We start from the raw sequence: 20,885 nt of genomic DNA, 5'->3' as shown, positions 1-20,885 counted from the left end.
GTCTATAATATCCATCTCTTAGTCCATACATTATAGGTACCACAAATCAACCGGTGAAGATGACCCCCAACCACAGCCTGCACCTTAGTTTCAGGTGGGTGCAAAAACTGGATCCTATCTAATCGTCGATGAGCTTAACAGAAAACCTTATGTTAAAAACCGGGGACACAGTAGCTTAGTGGTTAGCACGTTCGCCTCACACCTCCAGGGTTGGGGGTTCGATTCCTGCCTCTGCCTTGTGTGTGTGGAGTTTGCATGTTCTCCCCGTGCCTCGGGGGTTTCCTCCGGGTACTCCGGTTTCCTCCCCGGTCCAAAGACATGCATGGTAGGTTGATTGGCATCTCTGGAAAAATTGTCCGCAGTGTGTGATTGCGTAAGTGAATGAGAGTGTGTGTGTGTGTGCCCTGTGATGGGTTGGCACTCCATCCAGGGTGCATCCTGCCTTGATGCCCAATAACGCCTGGGCTCCCCGTGACCCGAGAATAGTTCGGATAAGCGGTAGAAAATGAATGAATTAAAAACCTTGTTATTTATCAGAAAGAGTAATAAATTGCTAAAAGCTGCATTGGCTTATGATTATAGTTAGCCTTGGCATAATTTTTGTCAAGGACAACCTCTAATCTTTGTGTTCACTTTGATTTTGAAGGATGGTCATGTTCTCCAATAACGTGGAGCCAGCCAATGGGTTTCTAGTACGGTACCTGCACAGGAAGCTAATGGAAGGAGAGAACCCCAGAAGCTTGATGAATGAGGATCTACTACGGGTGCTAGATTGGGTGCCCAAGCTCTGGTACCACCTCCATACATTCCTGGAGAAACACAGCACCTCAGACTTCCTCATTGGTAAGACTTTTAATGATGTCTTTTTAAAAATCAGGCCAATAATATCTAATTTAACATGAATGCAGATTTACATTATGTTTTTTCATGCATTCTAAAAACTGATGCTAATATTTTAACCTGTTGCTAATTAACTTATCAACTTAAAAGACAATGAAATCAAAACTTGGCTTTATTTGTCTCATTTCACCAGTAATACTTGACGTTCTGCTACACAATACAATATGAATTCTGAAATTATTTCCTATTCACATACATACATGTAATTCTGGCCTTGTGTTTGGGCTGCAGGGCCGTGCTTTTTCCTGTCCTGTCCAGTGACAGTTGAGGAGTTTCGCTGTTGGTTCATTGACTTGTGGAACCACTCAATCATTCCTTACCTGCAAGAAGGAGCCAAAGATGGTATTAAGGTGGGTCAGTCTTGCCTGGCAAGGAAAACAAAGCATGAATATTTGGTCATCATTTCACTGATCTGTAAAAAGTCATTAAACATGCAGGTATTTTTTTTTTAATCTATAAGAATGATGTGTGGAACATATGATTTCTATCTAATCAGATAGCTAATATATTGTCAGTAGGCTCACTTTCATGTATAATAATTAGGTTTTACCTACACAGAGAGTGCTAGTGCTTTTTTAAGTCTCAAGTTTTGTCATGTGCATGAAGGGTTTTGGGTGTGAAGAATGAAATTCTTGTGCTACAGCTGCACAAGAAAATAATGTCAAACTGTAAACACTGAACAGTACAAAATTATAATTGTACTCTAAACCTGTAAACATTATAATGAACTTTAAATCTAAAATGCAGCCAAAAAGTAAGATTAAAAAAGTGAATAGCTGATATTCCACATTTAAAAACATGGCACATAACAATACAAATGTCAAAAATTGAAATCTGATATTTCTTTTTTAGGCGTTCTTGAGCTGCTTTAGCTCATCCAACTGACAATCTGTGTTTGCAGTAAATCATTTCTTCTATACTTATATAATCATTATGTACATATGTAATCAGTGCGTTCTCCTGGCACAGGCACATGGTCAGAAGGCAGTGTGGGAGGACCCAGTGGAGTGGGTGCGGGATTCTCTCCCTTGGCCCTCTGCCCAGCAGGACCAGGCCAAGCTCTTCCATCTGCCTCCGCCCAGCACGGGGCCAGCCAGCCCAAGCCAACCTGGAGACGAACGGCCACACAAAGAAACTCCTCCCAGCTCCATGGAGTCAGACCCACTGGTCAGTTGCACCAATTTTTCTAAAAACATAACATGAGTGAAGTACGAGTTTCAGTTGGATTTGTAAAAATGGAATACGCCACAATTTATTGACAGTTTTCAATTGTGATTGTGAAGATAGGGTGCTGTTCAAAATACTACGATGACTTCATTTTAATTGAATTTGAGCTAATTCCTTTACATAAACTCAGCAGTGCTGTAATTGTAGGTCTAATAGTCTTTCTAATCCTTTTCTCCTTACTGTCTTATATTTGTTATTGCAGATGGCAATGCTGCTAAAACTGCAGGAGGCAGCCAATTATATTGAATCGCCAGAAAAAGAGGCAGATCCCAAACTGCCCACGCTATGAACACAAATATATACTGAGCCTTCGCGGATCTTTCATCTCTTCACTGGTTCTGATGAAATTCAGATGTTCTAATGCAAACTCCTGAAATATATCTTCATGTCATAAATTACTAAAAAAAAGTCTGTATTCTTCTAACAGAGAACATAAGTCAGTTTTCTTGGTTGGCTCACCTTGTTTGCTTTCCTGTTTATATAATGTATGTACATTGCAAGAATATCTGTTATAAAATGTGTCATTAAAGCCAATAGATACTTTTAGTCACAATCAAATAGGTACTTTTGTTACAAACAGAAATATATAATGCTCGTACCTAGAGACCATGTACACTATACATTTTACATTCTGCATAATCAGTATGTTTTTTATTTTCATGAGCATTTACTGTTCCACTGCTGCCCACTGTCCAACTCAAGGAAGCAGGTGTTAACTGCTAATCGCTAGCATGCACAAACGCATTCGCCTCACAGCTTCTGAATGGAGGAAAACAGTGCATCTAATTGAGCACCATCTCTTCATGCAGTGATGAGTGTGCAGCAGCATTGCTGCTGACCAAGCACATATGCCTGGCCCTACATTTCGGTGATTTTCAACACAAAATTTAAACTGCATGCTAAAGCCTGTGATTGCTTTGAAACTTAAACACCTAGGATTTCTTACCTTTTTTGCATTAAAAGGCACGAAAAGTGTGCCATTCTGTCCCCTGTAGGGGGCAGCATTCATCTCAAAGCCTACATTGCCATACTACTGGCAGTGTTTGGGAAGTCAGTGACAGCACCTCAGCCATACATAGAAAAGAGCATAGAGAGCTTTCAAACAGATTGCAATAGCCAGATGCTATTTCTGTAAGCTCTCTTAACAACATAACGTTTCTGTATTCTTTTTATGTAACAGTACTGTAGTTAGATTTTATTCGGCTTCGAAATTAATCTCAGCTCAGGGGGTGGGTAATCTCAGGCATTTAGGTATGATTATTTAGTATCGTCGTACTCTCAGTTAAAGGCTCTCTTGTAGCATATGGTGCAAATATCTCAAAATGCAAAAACCAAATATTTAAGTGTTCAGACCTGCTCAGTACCAGCCATGTGTTTTAGAGTAGGAGAGAAACTGCCCCTACAGATGCGCATTAAGAACTGCTAAAAGAGAACTCTAGGAATGCATACGATTCTGTTTTGATTTATTTGGTGCTATCAGACATCTCCCATCTCTAGGAAAATGGCTATTTTCCCATTCAGTGGTCTTATATTAACAGTCTAGGTGCTTTATCTCAGAACAATAGCCTTACGATCTCATATCTAATAGTGGCATCTTCATGAAGTAACTATCAGACACTGTCTGTGCTCCTTTCTACTTCAAACAGCTGTGGCATGTCTTCACATTATTCTTCATCTGGTGTTTCCATTGAGACTTCTCATAAGCATATTATAACAGAATTTTTCTGGTAATGAAATTAAAAGGTGAAGTTGTGTGCTGCTTTATCAGAAGATCTGACATTAGGCCACGTAGTAAACAGCTGAGGCATGAACTTTCGATAAGCTTGACTAGGAATGTACTGCATAAACTAGCGGATGTGCAATTGCACAAAATAAGCAGTGGTGGACCAGTAATTTCCCTCACCTTTACCAGAAAACACAAAGCATATCAAAATAGGCATGTTTACAGGCAAAACTGGTTTGAGTGGATCAGTTGTAAAATTTCCATCATTTCAAATGGTTTCTGCATTGATATTTTTATTTTTGCCTTAAACACTGTATTGTGTCATTGTTCATCAATGTAAATATGTTCCTGACAGAAGGGGTGTTAAAATGGTCATATAGGGTTTGTTATCTAGATGAGTAAAAAGTGCCACAAACTCCTTTAGATAGGTATTACTTATATTCACATACAGTAAGATTGTCTATTTCTGAAGCTTATTTGCGCTGCTAATCCCAACCTGCTGTGGGAGATTTCCATTTAATTACATCCCTCAAGACTTATGAGAGCTTGACAGGTTTTTTTTTTTTCTTCTTTTTTCTTTTTTTGCCATGCAGTGGCTTTCATTCCTAAAAAGAGATTGAAGGACTTCAAGTCCCATTTGCTAATCTATATTTCTTTTAAAAGGTTATGAGGATAGATTAGCATTTATAATGTAACAGTATTATTGGTAATTTACCATAAAATTGCAAGTTTGCTGGGAAAATATGGCTTAACCCAAGGGGCAAATATTTTAATCTTTTCTTTATGTGTTTTGTCTTTCTTTGATATAAGAGATAAGGAGAAATCAAGTTTTGCCCAGCCATCAAAAATATCTGTGCCTCATGTTTGCCCCTGTATGAAATAGGATGTTGGTAACAGATGCCACTGTGCTCTGCCTGCATCATGTCTCTGGTTCATGTGCCTGTAACTGTGATGGCTGTGTTGTGTTGTGCTGTGTCTCCCTAACAGGACTATTCAACAACTTACTGTTGACTTTGAGTGGTAATGAGGGAGGATGATAGTGATGTGCTTTTTTTTTGGTATATGTTCTCTCTCTCAGCCCCACTTACAAATGTTCTCAAGTGCAGAACACAGAAGCTAGACTACCACATAAACTATACTACCTGCTTGAGGGACGATCATTATTGGTCATTTTATTGGACAATTCTGAGAGCATTACATTTGTATCACAGAGTTGAATCGGATGCAAAGAAAAAAAAAATCTTGTTGGCCAAAGTTATACTACAGTTATTCACTCATGCAACAGATCTGCTTGAATGATTTATTGAAGTGTACAACTACAGTGGGCTATGATAATAGTCCTAGGTCAAGTTGTTGAACAGTCCACAAATTCCATACAATGCTTGTTATTGATTCAAAAATTAAAATAGTCTATTATCAAAGGTTTGGTATCTAATGTAACTTGCAATGTGCAATAGATGTGCAATGGGTTTCTAAATGTTGTAAACGCATGTCACCTTTGTGTGAAAAAGAATTTGGAAATGGTCTACCTTATGTTTGGCCATTATAATAGGATATAGCCTTCTTGTTTTGAATTTTCCCCAGATAACTGTTGAAATCGAATCATTTTCATTTTTGTACATAATGTCATAATTGTATACATTGTAAATAGCCAAGTCATTTGCGACAACAATCATTTAGGATCAGAAAACTAGTAGAGAAATGTGGTTTGTAAAGGAGAAGCTGTTTGTTTGGAGTGGCCCTGTAAACCTGTAGGGAACTGGCATGCTTTCAGAGGTCTCTGCATAACCACACATCCAACGTTACACATCTGCCATAATAAAAACCACACCATGTTCTTTAACATTTGGCTATGCTGTGTTTTATCTACTCAGTATAGCAGGATGCTAGACTAATGATGCATCTTTTTTTTTTTTTTTTTTAATAAATAAAAATGCTTTAAATATTTTTGAAGTAACAACTGTACTGAGGAACCACTACGTTGGCCTATTTATACTCAGTTCATGAGTTCATTACTTGCATAGTATATTTCCCTGTTTTAGGGATCATTGCTGTTTTCCTGGCGCTTGAGACCCGATGCACGTGCAGTTGCTCGCTGAGGGCGTGACGTAAAAAGCTCAGGCAGTGGGCGGAGTCTAGAGTGGCCACGCGCGCTATATATATATAAGGTCGCCCCGCCTCTGCGAGACGCAGTCGAAGGTGCCGATTAAACAAGAGGGTTCTTTTTCCTGTGGAAGATCATGCCGGCCAAGCCAGCACCCGTTAAGAAAGGGGCCAAGGTGGTGAAGAAGGAGGTGCCACCACCGAAGCCAGAACCTGCACCTGAGGCGCCTCCAGCTGAAGCTCCACCTGCCGAAGCGCCACCTGCTGAAGCCCCGCCAGCTGAAGCCCCGCCAGCTGAAGCCCCACCGCCCGCCGCCGAGGCCCCTGTAGCCGCTGAGCAAGTTCCAGCCGAGGCTCCCAAAGACGGTACAGTTTAGGGCCATGACACCAACATAGTCCAACTCCATCCTCCTTTTCCCCTGAGCTTTAAACAACGCAACTTTTTATTACACTGATTTATTACACTCGGTTCTCATTCAGCATGCTGTAAAGCACTAACCAGTTCACTCACATCATGATGTATTCAAGAGATGTATTGTTAACTGGCATGAAAACATCCATTTTAAACATCTACAAGTAACTTCCACTTGTAAAGTCCACTCTAATAGTATACATTTTCTGCACACAAGTTGCCCTTTTTTTTTTTTTTTTTTTTTTTTGCTATTTTTACTCTGCTTTAAAGAAGCTTGGTGAGGAATTATGGACATTGCATTGGACATATTGGGCATCTAGAGCTCCAGAAAACAGCTGACTGCTTACAGTGGAATGCTTTTAGGTCTCAGCTTCACTGGGCTGGAATCTTGAACTGAGTCTCTTCGTGTCACCAGCATTTCTTCTTTTGTTATGCTTAAGGCACAAGTCATATTTAGAATGCAGTTAAAAGTACATACGTATATAACTATACTGTAATATTCAACTTTAATGGCACTTGTTGAATTTATTTATAATTCATATGTTTATGTTTATCTGGACGATCGTTAAGTGTGACGAGTTAGTGTTAGTATTAATTCAGCAGTCCAACTCTTAATTTGGCCCTGGGGATTCAGACACTTCAGTAAAGCCTAAGTGTAAACCTAAACCCTGATGAGATCTGGTTTATCTGTGCCAAAAATACCCTCCTTCCACTTAAGCATGATATATCTCTGCACTTAAAACAGTCTATTACATTACAATTGACAAATTCTGTTTAGTAGGCTCCTTAATGTATTCACTTCATTAACCAGATTCGATTCATGTGATGCTTTTTCTTGTGTATATTATCTATTAAAATAAGCTACATTTCACAGACTAATAGCATATGGCTGTTTAAAAAAATTCCTGTTTAAAGCTTTTTAATTTCCTGTTTTGTGAGTCATTTGTGAGTTGTCATCGCATATTTATTTCACATTATTGTACTTGCATAAGTAAGCTCGAGCAAAGCCAAGCTTTTAATGTTTTCTATCAGATGAACAGTTTAAAGTAACATCTAATATTTAGAAATAAGCTGCTGCTGTTGGTAATAATATGAACATCATGTTCTCTGTCAATTTGTTTTTCATGGCCAACTGTTTTCAACTCCAGTCCAGGGGAGCTACTGACCCCTCTTTATCCAACTCATGACGGGACGGGTGATGTTGAGTTGGATCTCTATCCCCAGGCCTGGAGTTCACAACAACTGGCCTAGGCTTGTGTTTCACATTCCAGTTTTTGGGAGATAGTACATATAGACAGATAATCCAACTTTTTTGCTCCAGTGCAGCTCCAGCACAGATGTACAAAATATTTAGTGTTAACTAATACGTGAATCAGCTGTATTAGCAGCCCATGAAGACTGGATTGGGAAACACTGTCTTATAGGCTTTCATCATTGTGTCCACCAATCCAGCATATAAACGCATTCCTGTGCTTCGTCCTTTTTTACTAACGCTTTAATGTCTGTAATCAGCTGATGCTGCCCCTGGCCAGGAAGATGCTGCACCTGCTGAAGGGAAGGCTCCTGCTGACGGTAACATGCTACTGTATATTAGCACTGTGCTTTTCACTCTGTGGAAGAAGACAAGATAATGATATGTGGCTTTTATATGAAATTTTCCAGGATGCAAAACAAATCAGTACTAAATACTTGCAATGGGGATCATATTTACCTCAGAGTTAGTACAGGTGCTTTCTTTTCTAGTACTGGTGCTTTTCTCACACCAGTTATTCAGTGAAGTAATTGCTAGGTGTGTTGCAATAAGGATATTATCAAATTGTGCTGTATTATGGACATATTATAGGTTATGGAAATCTACAGACACATTTTTACTCCATTCCTTATCATAAAGCATCTGATGGTTGTCATTCTCCAAATCTCCTGCCATATGTATTTAGGGAGCTGGTCTAGGACCGTACATTGTTTAATAAGTATATAAGTACTCATGCAGAGTCTCGTTCTAAAGGAAGTTCTGCTTGCTATCTGCTGCATTTAATAAAGCCTTGCTTATTTAACAACAGCCCCTGCTGCTGAAGCTCCACCAGCAGAGGAGATCAAAGCTCCTACACCTCCCCCTCCAGCAGGTAAATCATGTGCTTTCTGCTTCTCCACCTCATTATTCTGTGGATTCTACTGTGGGCCTTTAGTATGATTTTCCTGGGGATTGTGAATGGGAGTGTGTGGGTGTGTGGGGGGTGATGACTGTGGATAGATTGGCACACCATCCTTGGTATATCACTATGTCAATTTCCTCTGTTCCTCTGGTAGGTGATCAAGATAAAGCAATTACGTCATCTTGATCAGATTATAAAGATGAATAAATGAACAAACTTTATAAGTTTGAACTCTGCTTGTTCTCCCAGAGCCCACCAGTGAGCCTTTGGAGTTGATTGTAGAGGATGTCAATGATGTTTCGGTCACTATCCAGTGGAGACCTCCTGCTACCATTGGGAACGCTGGCTTGGATGGATACATTGTGGAATGCTGCAAGGAAGGAAGTAAGTCTCTGTATTTGGACATATAAGACATATCAGGTCAAACTAAACATATAAAATCTGTTATCATCTCTTAAGATCGATGTCACTAATCTTTAAGTGACACTACATTTGCATTGCATAGGATTCTTGGCATTTTTCAAAAATAAAAGAGAAGATTTTACTGATCATTTGAAGCACCAATGTAGTAGTGCAGTGAGGAGAAAACTAACATACAGGTTCACTGGTTGGTCAGACTTCTCAGTTGCACCTGTCCCCAAAGTGTCAAGAGTAGATTTATACCCATACCTATCTCATTGCCCTATAAGGGGTGAGGCATTTCTAGCAGTAGCACTGTAATGGGAATGTCTTGCAGACTGCATCCCTGTAGCAGTAGCAACAATTATTTAAAGCTAAGTGAAGATTAAAAATAGTAAATATAAAATAAATTGCATTTGCAAATTTTTCAAATCGGTGCTAATGATGGTGCAGGTAGGACGTGCAGGACAAAGCAGAGTATTCATTCTGGGAATAATGTTAAATATTATTTTTAAAAAATATAGATTTTATATCTATATCAAATCTAAGGTCTGTATCTAAGGTCTGTCTGCCATAATTGACAAGTTCTTCTCCAAACTTGTTTTACACTGGGTCTGAAAAAAACGCTTTATTCTTCTGTATACATCCTCTGAATTGAACTCCTAATCATGTGTTTTTTAGCTGGTGATTGGAAAGCTGTTAACGAACAGCTGACCATTTCCTGCCGTTATGTCATTAAGAACCAGACCACTGGTGACCGTCTCAACATCAGGGTGGTGGCTATGAACTCTGGTGGCCGCAGCCCTCCTGCCACTTTAGCCGATGCCGTCCTGGTCAGAGAAGTCGTAGGTAAGTGCAGTTTTCCAGGCCAAACATTTGTACCTCTCTGCTACTGAATAAGTGCTGGTTATGTTCTCGTACATTCTAAAAGAGGGCTTGTCTGCCTGCCTTACGTTCTCCAAAGCGTTGGGAAAAGTGTGCAGGGAGTTTTTACCACCGGTTGTGTAAGGCAGTGTTCCTAAATCCAGCGACACATGTAAAGCAAAGTTGCATATTGTTTTATTAATCAAAACCCACCATTATCAAAGGTGTAATATTGAGTTTTTACAGTTTCTAGATGATTCTCTTTAAATATAAATACCCAAACTTCAATAACAAAGAATAGGTTGCCAATAACTAATGTCAAATCGTAAATAAAATTATAATTTCTTTTGCTTTAAAAGATACCCAAACATGATATTTTATACATTTTAAATAATGATCCTCATATTTGAATAGTTGGCTTATGTTCATAAATTTATGTTAAAGCAGTCTTTGGAAATGATTTTACAGTTAAAGGAAGAGCTGGCAGCAAACGATTTGAAACGCTTTGGCGTAAAGGTAGATCTTGTTGAAATGCTTAGCTCAGGCTCACTGAGGTGGTTGTCTTACAAACCTGAATGTGTTGGGAATAACACTACTGTATGTGGCTTGAATACTACCAGAAGCCAGTTTGTTGCCAAAAAAAAACCTGGTTGTACATGATGTTTATCCACCATTTGCTCAGAACACTTGCTCAGGAGAATTATATGCAGTTGTGTAAGATTGACTTAACCATGCAATTAAATGCATCTAAAGAAAGACAGCATACATGCAGAATGGAAAGTTGAGATATATTGGAAGGTAACTTGATTCCAATGTACGTACTTTTTCTGCGCAATACGCACATGGAGGGGGACTACAGTGGCAGGTTCCTTTCTATTATTGATGGCACAATGGAAATAGGCATCTTATGAATTAGCTCCAGTAATAATGATGACAATCCCAGTCACAAATCATGGGAAAATTGCTGGGAAGTTCTTTTCATTAACACGGATTACATGTGAAAGGTTTTACATGGTTGAACAGACTGCATTCTGGAGCGGTGTCAAGCTACTTACCCCAAGAGCGATGGTGACAAATGTGAACAGTTCATGCATGGGGGTGGGTGACATTCCCATGTGTTTTCACACTGTCACAGCTGAGGGCATCGCAGGGCAGAGACACCATATTTGTCTGGAAACAGGTCATGGTTTCAGAAAGGCAGACCACAGAAACACCAATGCAGGAGCTCAAATGTCAGTGATGTTTAATGAAGGTTTTTAAAGAGTTGGTTTATTTATTTACAAATGTATATGTACAGTAACACTCGCTAGCAGCAATTTGGCAACATATGCCAGCCTCAGCAGTGCATATCAGTTTACACGAAGACTTTATGGCTGCATGTGTGGTCTTGTTGACACTGTAAGTGCAAAGGTAACATAAGAGTGCTCCTGCTGAGATGACTTTTACACAATGCTAACCCCAAAAAACTACAATATCAGTGGAGTCTGTTTGCCTTGATCTGTGAAATGATTTGGTGAAATCATAACTGAAACCCCCTACATTTGCTCCTGGAGCTCAGAGTTTTGGTTACACAACGTAACTCAAGCTCTGCATCATACATCAAAAGAGGGTAGGATGTGTCAGACTGGCCTATTTACAGCGTTGATGAGATGAACAGGTCTGTGGTCAGCATGTCCAATGGCCCAAAGTAGATTGGCACTACAGCTTTAACATAAGTTAACGATTAGTGTTGTACAGAACTGAACTTGACTTCATCCTAATAGGAGGTTTAATCTGATTTCAGTGACTCAGTGACTTTTCTTTGCACCCAAATCACTGTAAGTTAATTCAGGGACATGGTTCAGTTGGATCGAATCCAGTTAACATGTGTTGCTTGAAAAGTTTAGCGGTCTAATTTCAGCACTGAACTTTGTTTAAAAACTGCATAAATATTAGTGTGACTTGCACATCACATTTAAAATTAATGAGTTAATAACAAATGGATAACAAATACATAAATAGCACAAATTAAAATGAATGAACAGAATATATGATTAACTTGTAGCTTCATGGTGTTGAGCTAGAGTTGGTGTTTTGCATGTTCTCTCCATGTTCATCTGGGTTTCCTCGTGGTTCTCTACTTTCCACCACACTTGTGTGTGTGTGTGTGAATGTGTGTGTCAGGGGCCTGTGATAGACTGGGTTCCCATGCAGGGTGTATCAGTCCCACCTCACACCCAGTACTCCAGGGATAGGCTCCATATGCATTGCACCTCTAAAGTGTAACTGAAGATGAATGAATATATTTAGCAAGCTATATGTAATTTTGGTTCCCCTATAGATCGCCCCAAGATTCGGCTGCCACGTTTCCTCAGGCAGCGTTATGTGATGAAAGTTGGAGAGAAAGTCAACCTTGTCATCCCCTTCACTGTATGTGAGCCTTAAATCTCCAGCACTGTTTCGTATAATAGCAAGATCAGAAACAATAAGATCTTTGTAGTTTGTACTACTTGAATGAAGTTCAGGGTCATTTTTTTCTCTTCTTTACAGGGCAAACCCCAGCCTGTTGTCACCTGGACAAAGGACGGACAGCCCATTGACACCAAGAGAGTGAACATCCGCAACAGTGACAGGGACAGCATCTTCTTCATCCGTGCAGCAGAGCGAGCTGACTCCGGTGTCTATGAGATGTGTGTTAAAGTGGAAAGCTTTGAAGACAAATCCCAGCTGACTCTGCAGATTATTGGTGAGCCGTGAGATTGTGGCTTAAGCTCACGATCAAAGATTTAACACCAGCAAGCGTCATGCCATTTTTCTTCCTTTGAGATTCGTTCACTAAGAGCTACTTATGGCTCGATTACATTGTCGTTGTTTTTTCCACCTTAATTTCAGTAATAAATTGTGGGAGGAATTTGGTATGGAACGTTTTAACAGGGGGGACATCTTACACATTAAGTTGGAAGAAACAAGTCCAAACCTTATACCTAAGGTTAACCCTAATCCATTCCTTTAATTTGTAAATGTTTTAAGTTTAATAAAATGATGTAAATGTTTGATGCCTCGTGGTATCTTTAGGTAGCATGTTAGCATTTGGTTAATGCTAAGGTGTTGTATGGAAATCTGTCATTTTCAACATGATACTGTTTGTGCTGACCCACAGAACTGCCAGGTCCACCAGCTAGCGTAAAGATTGTGGATTCCTGGGGGTTCAATGTTGCTTTGGAATGGACTGAGCCAAAGGACAACGGAAACACAACCATCACTGGATACACAGTGCAGAAGGCTGACAAAAAGACTGGGGTAAGAGCTTCTTCTTGTTTTGGCCACTGTAATCAAGATTTCCAGCTTTGTAGATGGGCAATAGTTGCTTTTTTCTGTTATGTGTAGAAATTGTTTGGATAGGGCAACAACTTTGGCCGAGCTGACATTTAGTTTCTTCTTATCTAATCGGCTGAGTTATTAACTATATTATTACAATGAAATACATATCAGTTCTTTACTGCTTATTGAAATGCATTACTGACCCCATATAATGCTTATGAATAATTTGTACGTTTTCTCTTTACAGGACTGGTTCACAGTGCTGGAGCATTATCACAGGCTGAATGCAACTGTCTCAGACCTGATCATGGGAAATACTTATGCTTTCAGGGTCTTCACCGAGAACAAGTGTGGAATCAGCAATGATGCCACTGTTACAAAGACCACTGCCACCATCCAGAAGACAAGTACAACTAAATGTTTCTTTATATGTATTATTTGTGGTCAGGGGTACTTACGTTCCACGTACCTTGTATATTAACACAATTGTTTGACATCATCGAACGTGTCGTCTAAGTATCATTAAACTGTCTGGGAAGTTATAACTCAGTAAAGGTTGTTTAGAATGTCCAGTGGAAGATTAATCTTCTTTATTAATCAATTTTTATTTTGTGATCAGGTATTGAATATAAACCACCAGACTACAAGGAACGTGACATAAGCGAGGCCCCCAAGTTCACCACGCCCATGCCAGACCGCTGCGCCACTGTGGGCTACTCCACCAAGCTGCTGTGCTCCGTCAGAGGATTTCCTAAGGCATGTTGTTTTACTTCATCTTTACTGCTTGTCCTTGACTGCTAATGATTAGACGTAAATGAAATGGTCACAAACTATGCAATTATAGATAGGTGTATTAATATAATGTAGTACACAGTACACCAGGCAGCAGTAACCCACCATTGTGTTGTAATAAAAGTATAATTTGAAATACTGTTCACTGAAAGATGGCAGCCAGCTCATCATATTCAATAGCAAAAAGCTCTTGGGATAGAAATTAAATTGAATAAATTCACACTAGTGAGAACTAGATGAGTGGCATTGTTGCTTGTAGCCAAGAGAGGCCCCAGCAGTCATGTTATTCAACACCCCAGGCCTCTTACAAGTGAGTATAGCAGGATAGAATACTTGCAGGGGTTTTGGAATTATGGTTCTAATTCATCCATCAACAAGCTATTAGCAAATAATTATACAGTTCAGAATCCTAGCATTTACTTGAAACTTGTCTCTAAAGGGGTATGAACCAAATCACTTGGCTTTCTTTTCATCTCCATTTTCTTTCTCTGCAGCCCAAGATTCAGTGGATGAAGAACCAGATGATAATCGGTGATGACCCCAAGTACAGGCAGATAAACAACCAGGGAATCTGCTCTCTGGAGATCCGCAAGCCCAGTAACTTTGATGGCGGTGTGTACGTGTGCAAGGCCATCAATGAACATGGTGAAGCTCTTGTCTCCTGCAAGCTGGAGGTCAAACGTAAGTCAAACAATTTATAATATGTGTAACAGGTATTAATAAACAGCACACAGCTTGCTTTTACAGAAAGTTTTAGTGTATTGTCTTTGGTTAATGAAGGTCTCCAGCTGGCAAAAAAAGGGACCAGCATTTATTTTAATGGTTATATATTACATTCAACAAATGCAGAATTAGTCAGATTTGGTGATCTCCATTATAATATATAATATACTGGTAATACCAGAATATCAGATAATATTTGAAATAATCAGGTTAAAAATATATTATGCTTGTTTAATATCATTATGCTGTTGAATCCTTTAATCCAGCGGTGTCCAATCTTATCCACAAAGGGCCGGTGTGGGTGCAGGTTTTCATTCCAACCAAGCAGAATCCATACCTGATTCCACCCGTTTAATCAGTTGTTCTTGGCTTTTAGTAGACTCTGGTGTGGCTTCTGCTTGGTTGGAATGAAAACCTGCACCATACCGGCCCTTTGTGGATAAGATTGGACACCTGTGCTTTAATCTGATACATCTGAGGCAGTATTACTGGATGTAATTCAAATCACAGGTTTCTATTAAATAGGTTACAGATTTAAAAGAGACTAACTGATTAAAAACCTTGTTGTTATTTAACAAATGAATAACTATGAATATGGTGAAATATTTATTTCAACATTGATGGAAGCAATCCTGACTATCTGTGCTTAGTAGCTGTCAAAGTTTTCTGCCACGGGAAAGTCTTCAGGACAGAGCTCTGCTTTGCACGTTCCGCTTTCTTGGTAACATGACAAGCTACAATTTTCATTTTTAACTGAGAGTGGAAAGAAAGAGGCTGGTGATGGAAGAATTGTTACTAATAGATTGTTGCTACAACATGAACCGTGGATGTTCCACAACATTTGACCCTAACTAGTTAAAAAACACAGCATGGTGTTTGTTAATACATCAGAAACATTGCTGTGGTTTGAAAGAAGACATGTTGCTAAGGAAAATAAATCACTGCAGGTGGTTACAGTAACCTCACTTTGCTTCAGGCACAAAGCACTTAGAACAGAACACCCACTTGTACTCACTTGCACCTTTTTCTGCCCCTACAGAAGCAGTAATTCATGATGCTGATAAGAAATAAGGTAAAGAGCCATGTTCATGTTGATCAGTGTCTGTACTGTGAATCGGATCAGTGGTTGTTCCTTTACTTAGACATAATATCACACATATATGATTGGATATTTATTGGTATTTCAAGATTCACCCATCAGGGACTAATATCTGTTTGGCCATAATTGGCTGAGGTGTTCCAGATAGGCAATTTAGAGTCCTGAGTACTTTACATCTATTTGGGTCTTGACAACTGTCTCTCCCTTGACCCCATCCCCCATGAGCTGACCTTATACGGTGGGTGCTAAATTTGGATGGTGCAGTCTCTGCCGCTGCAAGGTTCTGACTTGTACTGCTATGTAAATTAAATCTGGAATGGCTCCATATGTGTAGAACGAGAAAGGAAATCATATTTCCTGGACTCAGCACCCTGCTCCCCATTAGGCCCCCGGGAGCCGACCGTCACTCGCTTTACACCAATAAACTCCTCTGCCTACATTTACTGCATGAAAACTATAATTCTCTGTGAGTCAGGAATCACAATTATTTATGTATACTATTTATGAATACTGTGTTGTAATAATGCAAGTGTATAGAAATCTGTTTTTAAAAGTTTTTCTTAAGTAATTTATGGCAGTGTTTCATTTATAGCAGTTTAGCACAAACAAAGGAAGGTTAAAAAAACAACAAGAATTTATGTTGCTTCAGCTGGCATAATTATAGCTAGAGGCCATTTACACCTGTTTGTTTTTCATTTCTGCCTACATTTGTTCCAGTCCCAAATTAGGAGCAGCAGGAACACAGTTTGCTCAAAAGGTAAGGCAACCCGTTTGAGATCAATCTAATATTACGCCTGAAATATGTTGATTTGTTGTTAAATGTGATTTACTGAGGTTTTTGCTTCTCTTTTTAGGATTCTCAAGACACCGGGTGCTGATGCAGAGAAAAGCAAAAAAAAAACAAAAAAAAACACATGAACTGTACATATGAATGAAATAACCCGGGACATTTATTGTTTTTTGTCGTATGTGACACTTCAACTCACAAACAGAGCACATCTATTATATAGGCAAAACATCGATGACCTGTGGCTGAGACAACTGTTTATTTGTTTCTATTTATGTATGTATCTTCTGATACCCGACACTGTCCTTATGTTTAAGACTGATCAAATTTTGGCCTCTTAAAGGGATTATCTGCAGTAAAACGGGAAAGTGTTTCGTTTCAAAATAAACTTATGCCTTCAATTTGTTGTCATTGTTTGTTGTCTACGTTACTTGTTAATATAAGAAGGGGAACATCTGTGGCATCCCATTGGCATATCATAGTTAACTAAATCAGTTGTTATTAAGTTACAAGGTGTTTTGAACTGATGCCTGTCACAAATTATATGTGTTTTATAGGAAGCTAGATTTCTGGTTTAAAGCTCACTAAATTAATAACAATTTAAATTTAAATATATCAGAAATGATTATGAACCTGGAAAAGTGTAGTTATTATAAGAAATCCTTTAAGGAGTTCAGAAATATTACATTATACATATTTGCCTAATGTTTAATATTATAATAGATAGATTAGCGTCATGTAATAAATCTGTGAAATCTACAGAATGTTTGATTCTTCTTGCTTAGATCACTCAATATGAAGCAGAACAAAAGAGCAATAAAACAGGACATATATCACATTTGTGCCAGATGTTCCTCCCAAGAGGCACAGAAGCCTTTATAAAAAACATAGGTGAAGCTTAAACAGTTGGGTCATTTCAGGTTTCACACACAGACAACCTTGGACCGAGCAAAGCCATGAACATAAATAAATAGAGTATCTTGGCAACACTGCACACATGCCATTCATACAACTTTCACTTGTACTTAACGCTACGCAGAGGACACCATGCATGACGTCCATTATCACAACTTCCTAGAGTGTCATGCATAGTGTTACAAGATGTTTGTCATGTACAGGACTCACAATTTTCCCCACTTGTGCATAACAGGATGTCATATTACTTACATATGTTTTAAGTGTTAACAAGCATAAAGACTTACTTTTTAAAATGTTTTCACAATTTGTGCCAAAGGTAACTATATAAAAATGATAAGTAAAAATCAGTAAATACATTTTAAATGATAACTGAAGTCTGTAGTAAAATAGTATATCAATATTTTTTTTACAAAAACCAGACAGAAGCACAGTAACATGATTCTCAGCTTATTACGGACTACAGAAACAACAGCATTATCACCTTCACTCACTTACAATGAAAATATTTTTTACCCCATCTTTTCTAATCTGAGATTAATCTTTAAAAATGTGTCCCTCAGCCATGAAAGACTCCAAGCTGAATAAAATACAACAATTTTGGAGGATCGATTTGAGCAATCGAACTTCATTTGCATGAATTACTAAATTTTTTTAGATAAAAGATAAAATTGTGGAGCGGAGAAAGATAGCATCATTTTGCTAATGTTAGCTAGCTACATTTATAGCTTATGTAAAAAACACTCATGAAGGAAGATTAATGTTTGAATTTGTTTAAACAGCAAGAAGGTAATCAGAATTAGATGAGGAGAAACGAAAAGTCAAACAAAATTTAGGTTAAACTCTGCAGGTTAGCTTGAGTATCTGTCAGATTAGCTTAGCTTCTCCTGCTTGACTTTCGAAAGGTTTACTGTACTTGCGCTGATATTTCACTCTTTTATTTCAGTAAAATTCTCAATTTTCCTTTAACACTAATAGTAACAGCCTTTTTGTTATGGATGTAAAGTTACCATGCTAATGCTACATCCTGCAGCTAAACCTTATTGTGTACAGTCTGTGCTGCAGGCTGTGTTCAGCAGGTGGCGCTGCTATTTCACCAGCACATCAGACTTCTTGCACCAAGTCGTTGGTTTCTTTACTATCTTTTTCCCATTCTAGTCACATATAGAGGTGTATCTCCTTTAGGGTTTTATTCGTGGTCGTATTCCAAGAGAATTACATCGCTTTTTCTTGTTGTACAATTCAGCAGGACACCTAAATGTGAGAGTCTAAAACACACACTATTGTGTAAGTACCATTGTATGTTCTAAGCAAGCTCACATCTAAATAAAAATGCAGATGAAAAAAAAGTCCGCTGGCAATTTAAGCACAATATTAAATTTGCAAATGAAGTCCTGTTTAGATTTAATACGACGTGATTTAATGTTTGTGACAGGATCATTCACAGAAAAGGCTACGTTTAGAGGAAACTGGGTCCTCTGCTCATTCTGACTGAAACTACAGCGCCCTCTGCTGTGTGCAATTAGAATAACAAGTAATCAGACAAATTCAAGAGACTGTTTATAAACAAAACCAAATAAAAATACAATTAAAAACCGGACCTGCTACGTAATATGGCCATGAGATGTATGGACATCTGACCATCACACCCATATGTGCATTGAACATCTTATTCCAGATTTATCGCCTCTTTTCTCTCATAATGTACTTCACTCTTATGGGAAGATTTTCCACTAGAGTTTGGAACGTTGCTGTGGGATTTGTGCTCATTTAACCTCAAAAGCATTAGGTCAGGTTAGAGACCGATGTTAAACAAGGAGACCTGGCACACAGCTGGTTGTTTAGGGCTCACTGCGGGACACTGGAGCTTTGTGCACATGTGCCTTGTCATGCTGAAACAACTCGGGGTCCTTTAGTTCCAGTGTTGGAACTAAGACATCCTTTACAAATGTATGCTTCAAATTTTGTGGCAAAAGCTTGAGGAAGATCTACATATGGGGCGCAAAGTGTCCACATATCAGATGTTCACATATTTGTCACCAATTTGTGTATATATTGTATCAGAATAATGATCTACCCGTACCCGACTTCCTGTTACAAAATAAAGCTAGATTTAGAATTTCAGCGATGACTGATTTATATAATTAAATAAATATTATTATTATATAATTATCATGCCATCTAAAATAAGAAACAAGCGTATTAGGAGGAAGGAGTTAATGCTTGCATTAGAGGGTAAGGCCAAGGAAGTCTAACTTTATCCATGATTCTATGACATATGATTTTAAACATGCAACACTGAGGAGTAGCTAATGAAATACAAACATCCCCTAACAGTTTTTTTCATTGCCATTCCATTAGCTGCTTGACGTCTTGTTATTGTTTGCATCAGTTAGAACATTGTGGAAGCATGAAATAGATCCGATCAGTTTTTGGGTGCATGTCATTCATTGCTGTTGTGTCAAGCCAGCTGAGCAAACAAATGATGCTTTGTGTAATGTACACCTGAAAGCAACATGATTCAGCAGGAGTTATGGAAATGCTTTTACCATTTACTGCACAAAAAGGACACGGAAACAAGCCACTGTTTGCTGAGCTGGCAGTGTTTGTGTGGGTTCTGTTTATTGTTTATAAGCCCAGGAGTAAAAATAACTGCCAAAATGATGTCCAAGTTGTTCAGTGTGCATGAAAGCTTTTTTTTTTTTTTTTTCAATTATGTCTTGCTTGAATTTTTCCTTTAAATTATAACTTTTCTGCCTAAAACTAAATCCTGCAGTGGCAAAGATTTCTCCAGATGCAGCAGAACAACACCATTTAGATGTCTGTTACTCACTAAGAGGTTTTGCATCCGCCTCAGACTCTGACAAATCTAATCATAGATTCACTTTTGGGTTTGCCTGTCCATTTGGCATTCAGAGACACAAGTCGTATCCCAGATGTTATTAGAGCATTGATTTCCCAACAGAAATCGTACCATCAGTCACAAATACTGAAAGGGCTGTTGTGTGTCAGCCCCATAAAAACCTTTTGAAAAAGAACATGACAGTTGTGTTCATTCTTATAATCCAGAATTAACAGCAAACATTAGATTTTCTATTTATCAATCAGGTGTAGGTTCTAGTTAATGCGTCATAGGGAATTTCTACACCATCAAATCATTTATATCTTTGTCCAGGAAGGCCTGCCTTTATCTGATTGATTTCAGATGCTGATCAAGTACATTTCATTAGAACAGAGGCACCACACAGCAAACCAGAGGAAAGGAGCTGACGAGGAGCTGAGAAAAAAAATATCTGGATTTATAGTTGAACTAAGAGAAACAAACCAAATGTGAGTCTTACTGATAGTTTTTTATATATTGCCTTAAGCAAATACATATACTGTACCCACATGCTGTGAACAGACTCTTGGCGTTGGGGTATACCGAGGCTGATGAAAGCGAGCAGAAAGCGCATTATGGTGCAGTGGCTGCGCTGTAGTGAGCGAGA

At 38.6% G+C, this 20,885-nt stretch overlaps 2 protein-coding genes across 8 annotated transcripts in view; both read left to right on the top strand.

Moving 5' to 3' along the window:
- Positions 1-5,693, top strand: part of nav1b (neuron navigator 1b) — a 69,469-nt gene extending 63,776 nt beyond the window's left edge. For all 6 annotated transcript variants that reach the window (XM_060868269.1, XM_060868270.1, XM_060868271.1 and 3 more), the window contains 5 exons: positions 23-94; positions 647-843; positions 1,132-1,250; positions 1,870-2,067; positions 2,330-5,693. In XM_060868269.1, the coding sequence (XP_060724252.1) occupies positions 23-94; positions 647-843; positions 1,132-1,250; positions 1,870-2,067; positions 2,330-2,416 (673 nt within the window). In that variant the 3' untranslated portion in view covers positions 2,417-5,693. The remainder of the gene's footprint in view (positions 1-22; positions 95-646; positions 844-1,131; positions 1,251-1,869; positions 2,068-2,329) is intronic.
- Positions 5,694-6,048: 355 nt separating this feature from the next.
- On the top strand, positions 6,049-16,883 carry mybphb (myosin binding protein Hb). Of its 2 annotated transcripts, XM_060867126.1 has the most exons (14): positions 6,049-6,319; positions 7,878-7,937; positions 8,426-8,488; positions 8,768-8,902; positions 9,599-9,766; positions 12,102-12,190; positions 12,311-12,506; positions 12,921-13,060; positions 13,329-13,488; positions 13,701-13,837; positions 14,368-14,554; positions 15,636-15,668; positions 16,413-16,452; positions 16,550-16,883. In XM_060867126.1, exons 1-12 carry the CDS (start codon positions 6,091-6,093, stop codon positions 15,665-15,667), a joined length of 1,596 nt encoding a protein of 531 aa, XP_060723109.1. In that variant the 5' UTR covers positions 6,049-6,090; the 3' UTR covers position 15,668; positions 16,413-16,452; positions 16,550-16,883. The 2 variants fall into 2 exon arrangements, with proteins under 2 accessions (XP_060723109.1, XP_060723110.1); XM_060867127.1 differs by lacking the exons at positions 7,878-7,937; positions 8,426-8,488.
- Positions 16,884-20,885: the final 4,002 nt, after the last annotated feature.

Source organism: Tachysurus vachellii, chromosome 4 (genome assembly GCF_030014155.1).
Source record: "Tachysurus vachellii isolate PV-2020 chromosome 4, HZAU_Pvac_v1, whole genome shotgun sequence".
Taxonomy (NCBI): Eukaryota; Metazoa; Chordata; class Actinopteri; order Siluriformes; family Bagridae; genus Tachysurus; species Tachysurus vachellii.
This window is presented reverse-complemented; position numbering and strand designations above follow the sequence as displayed.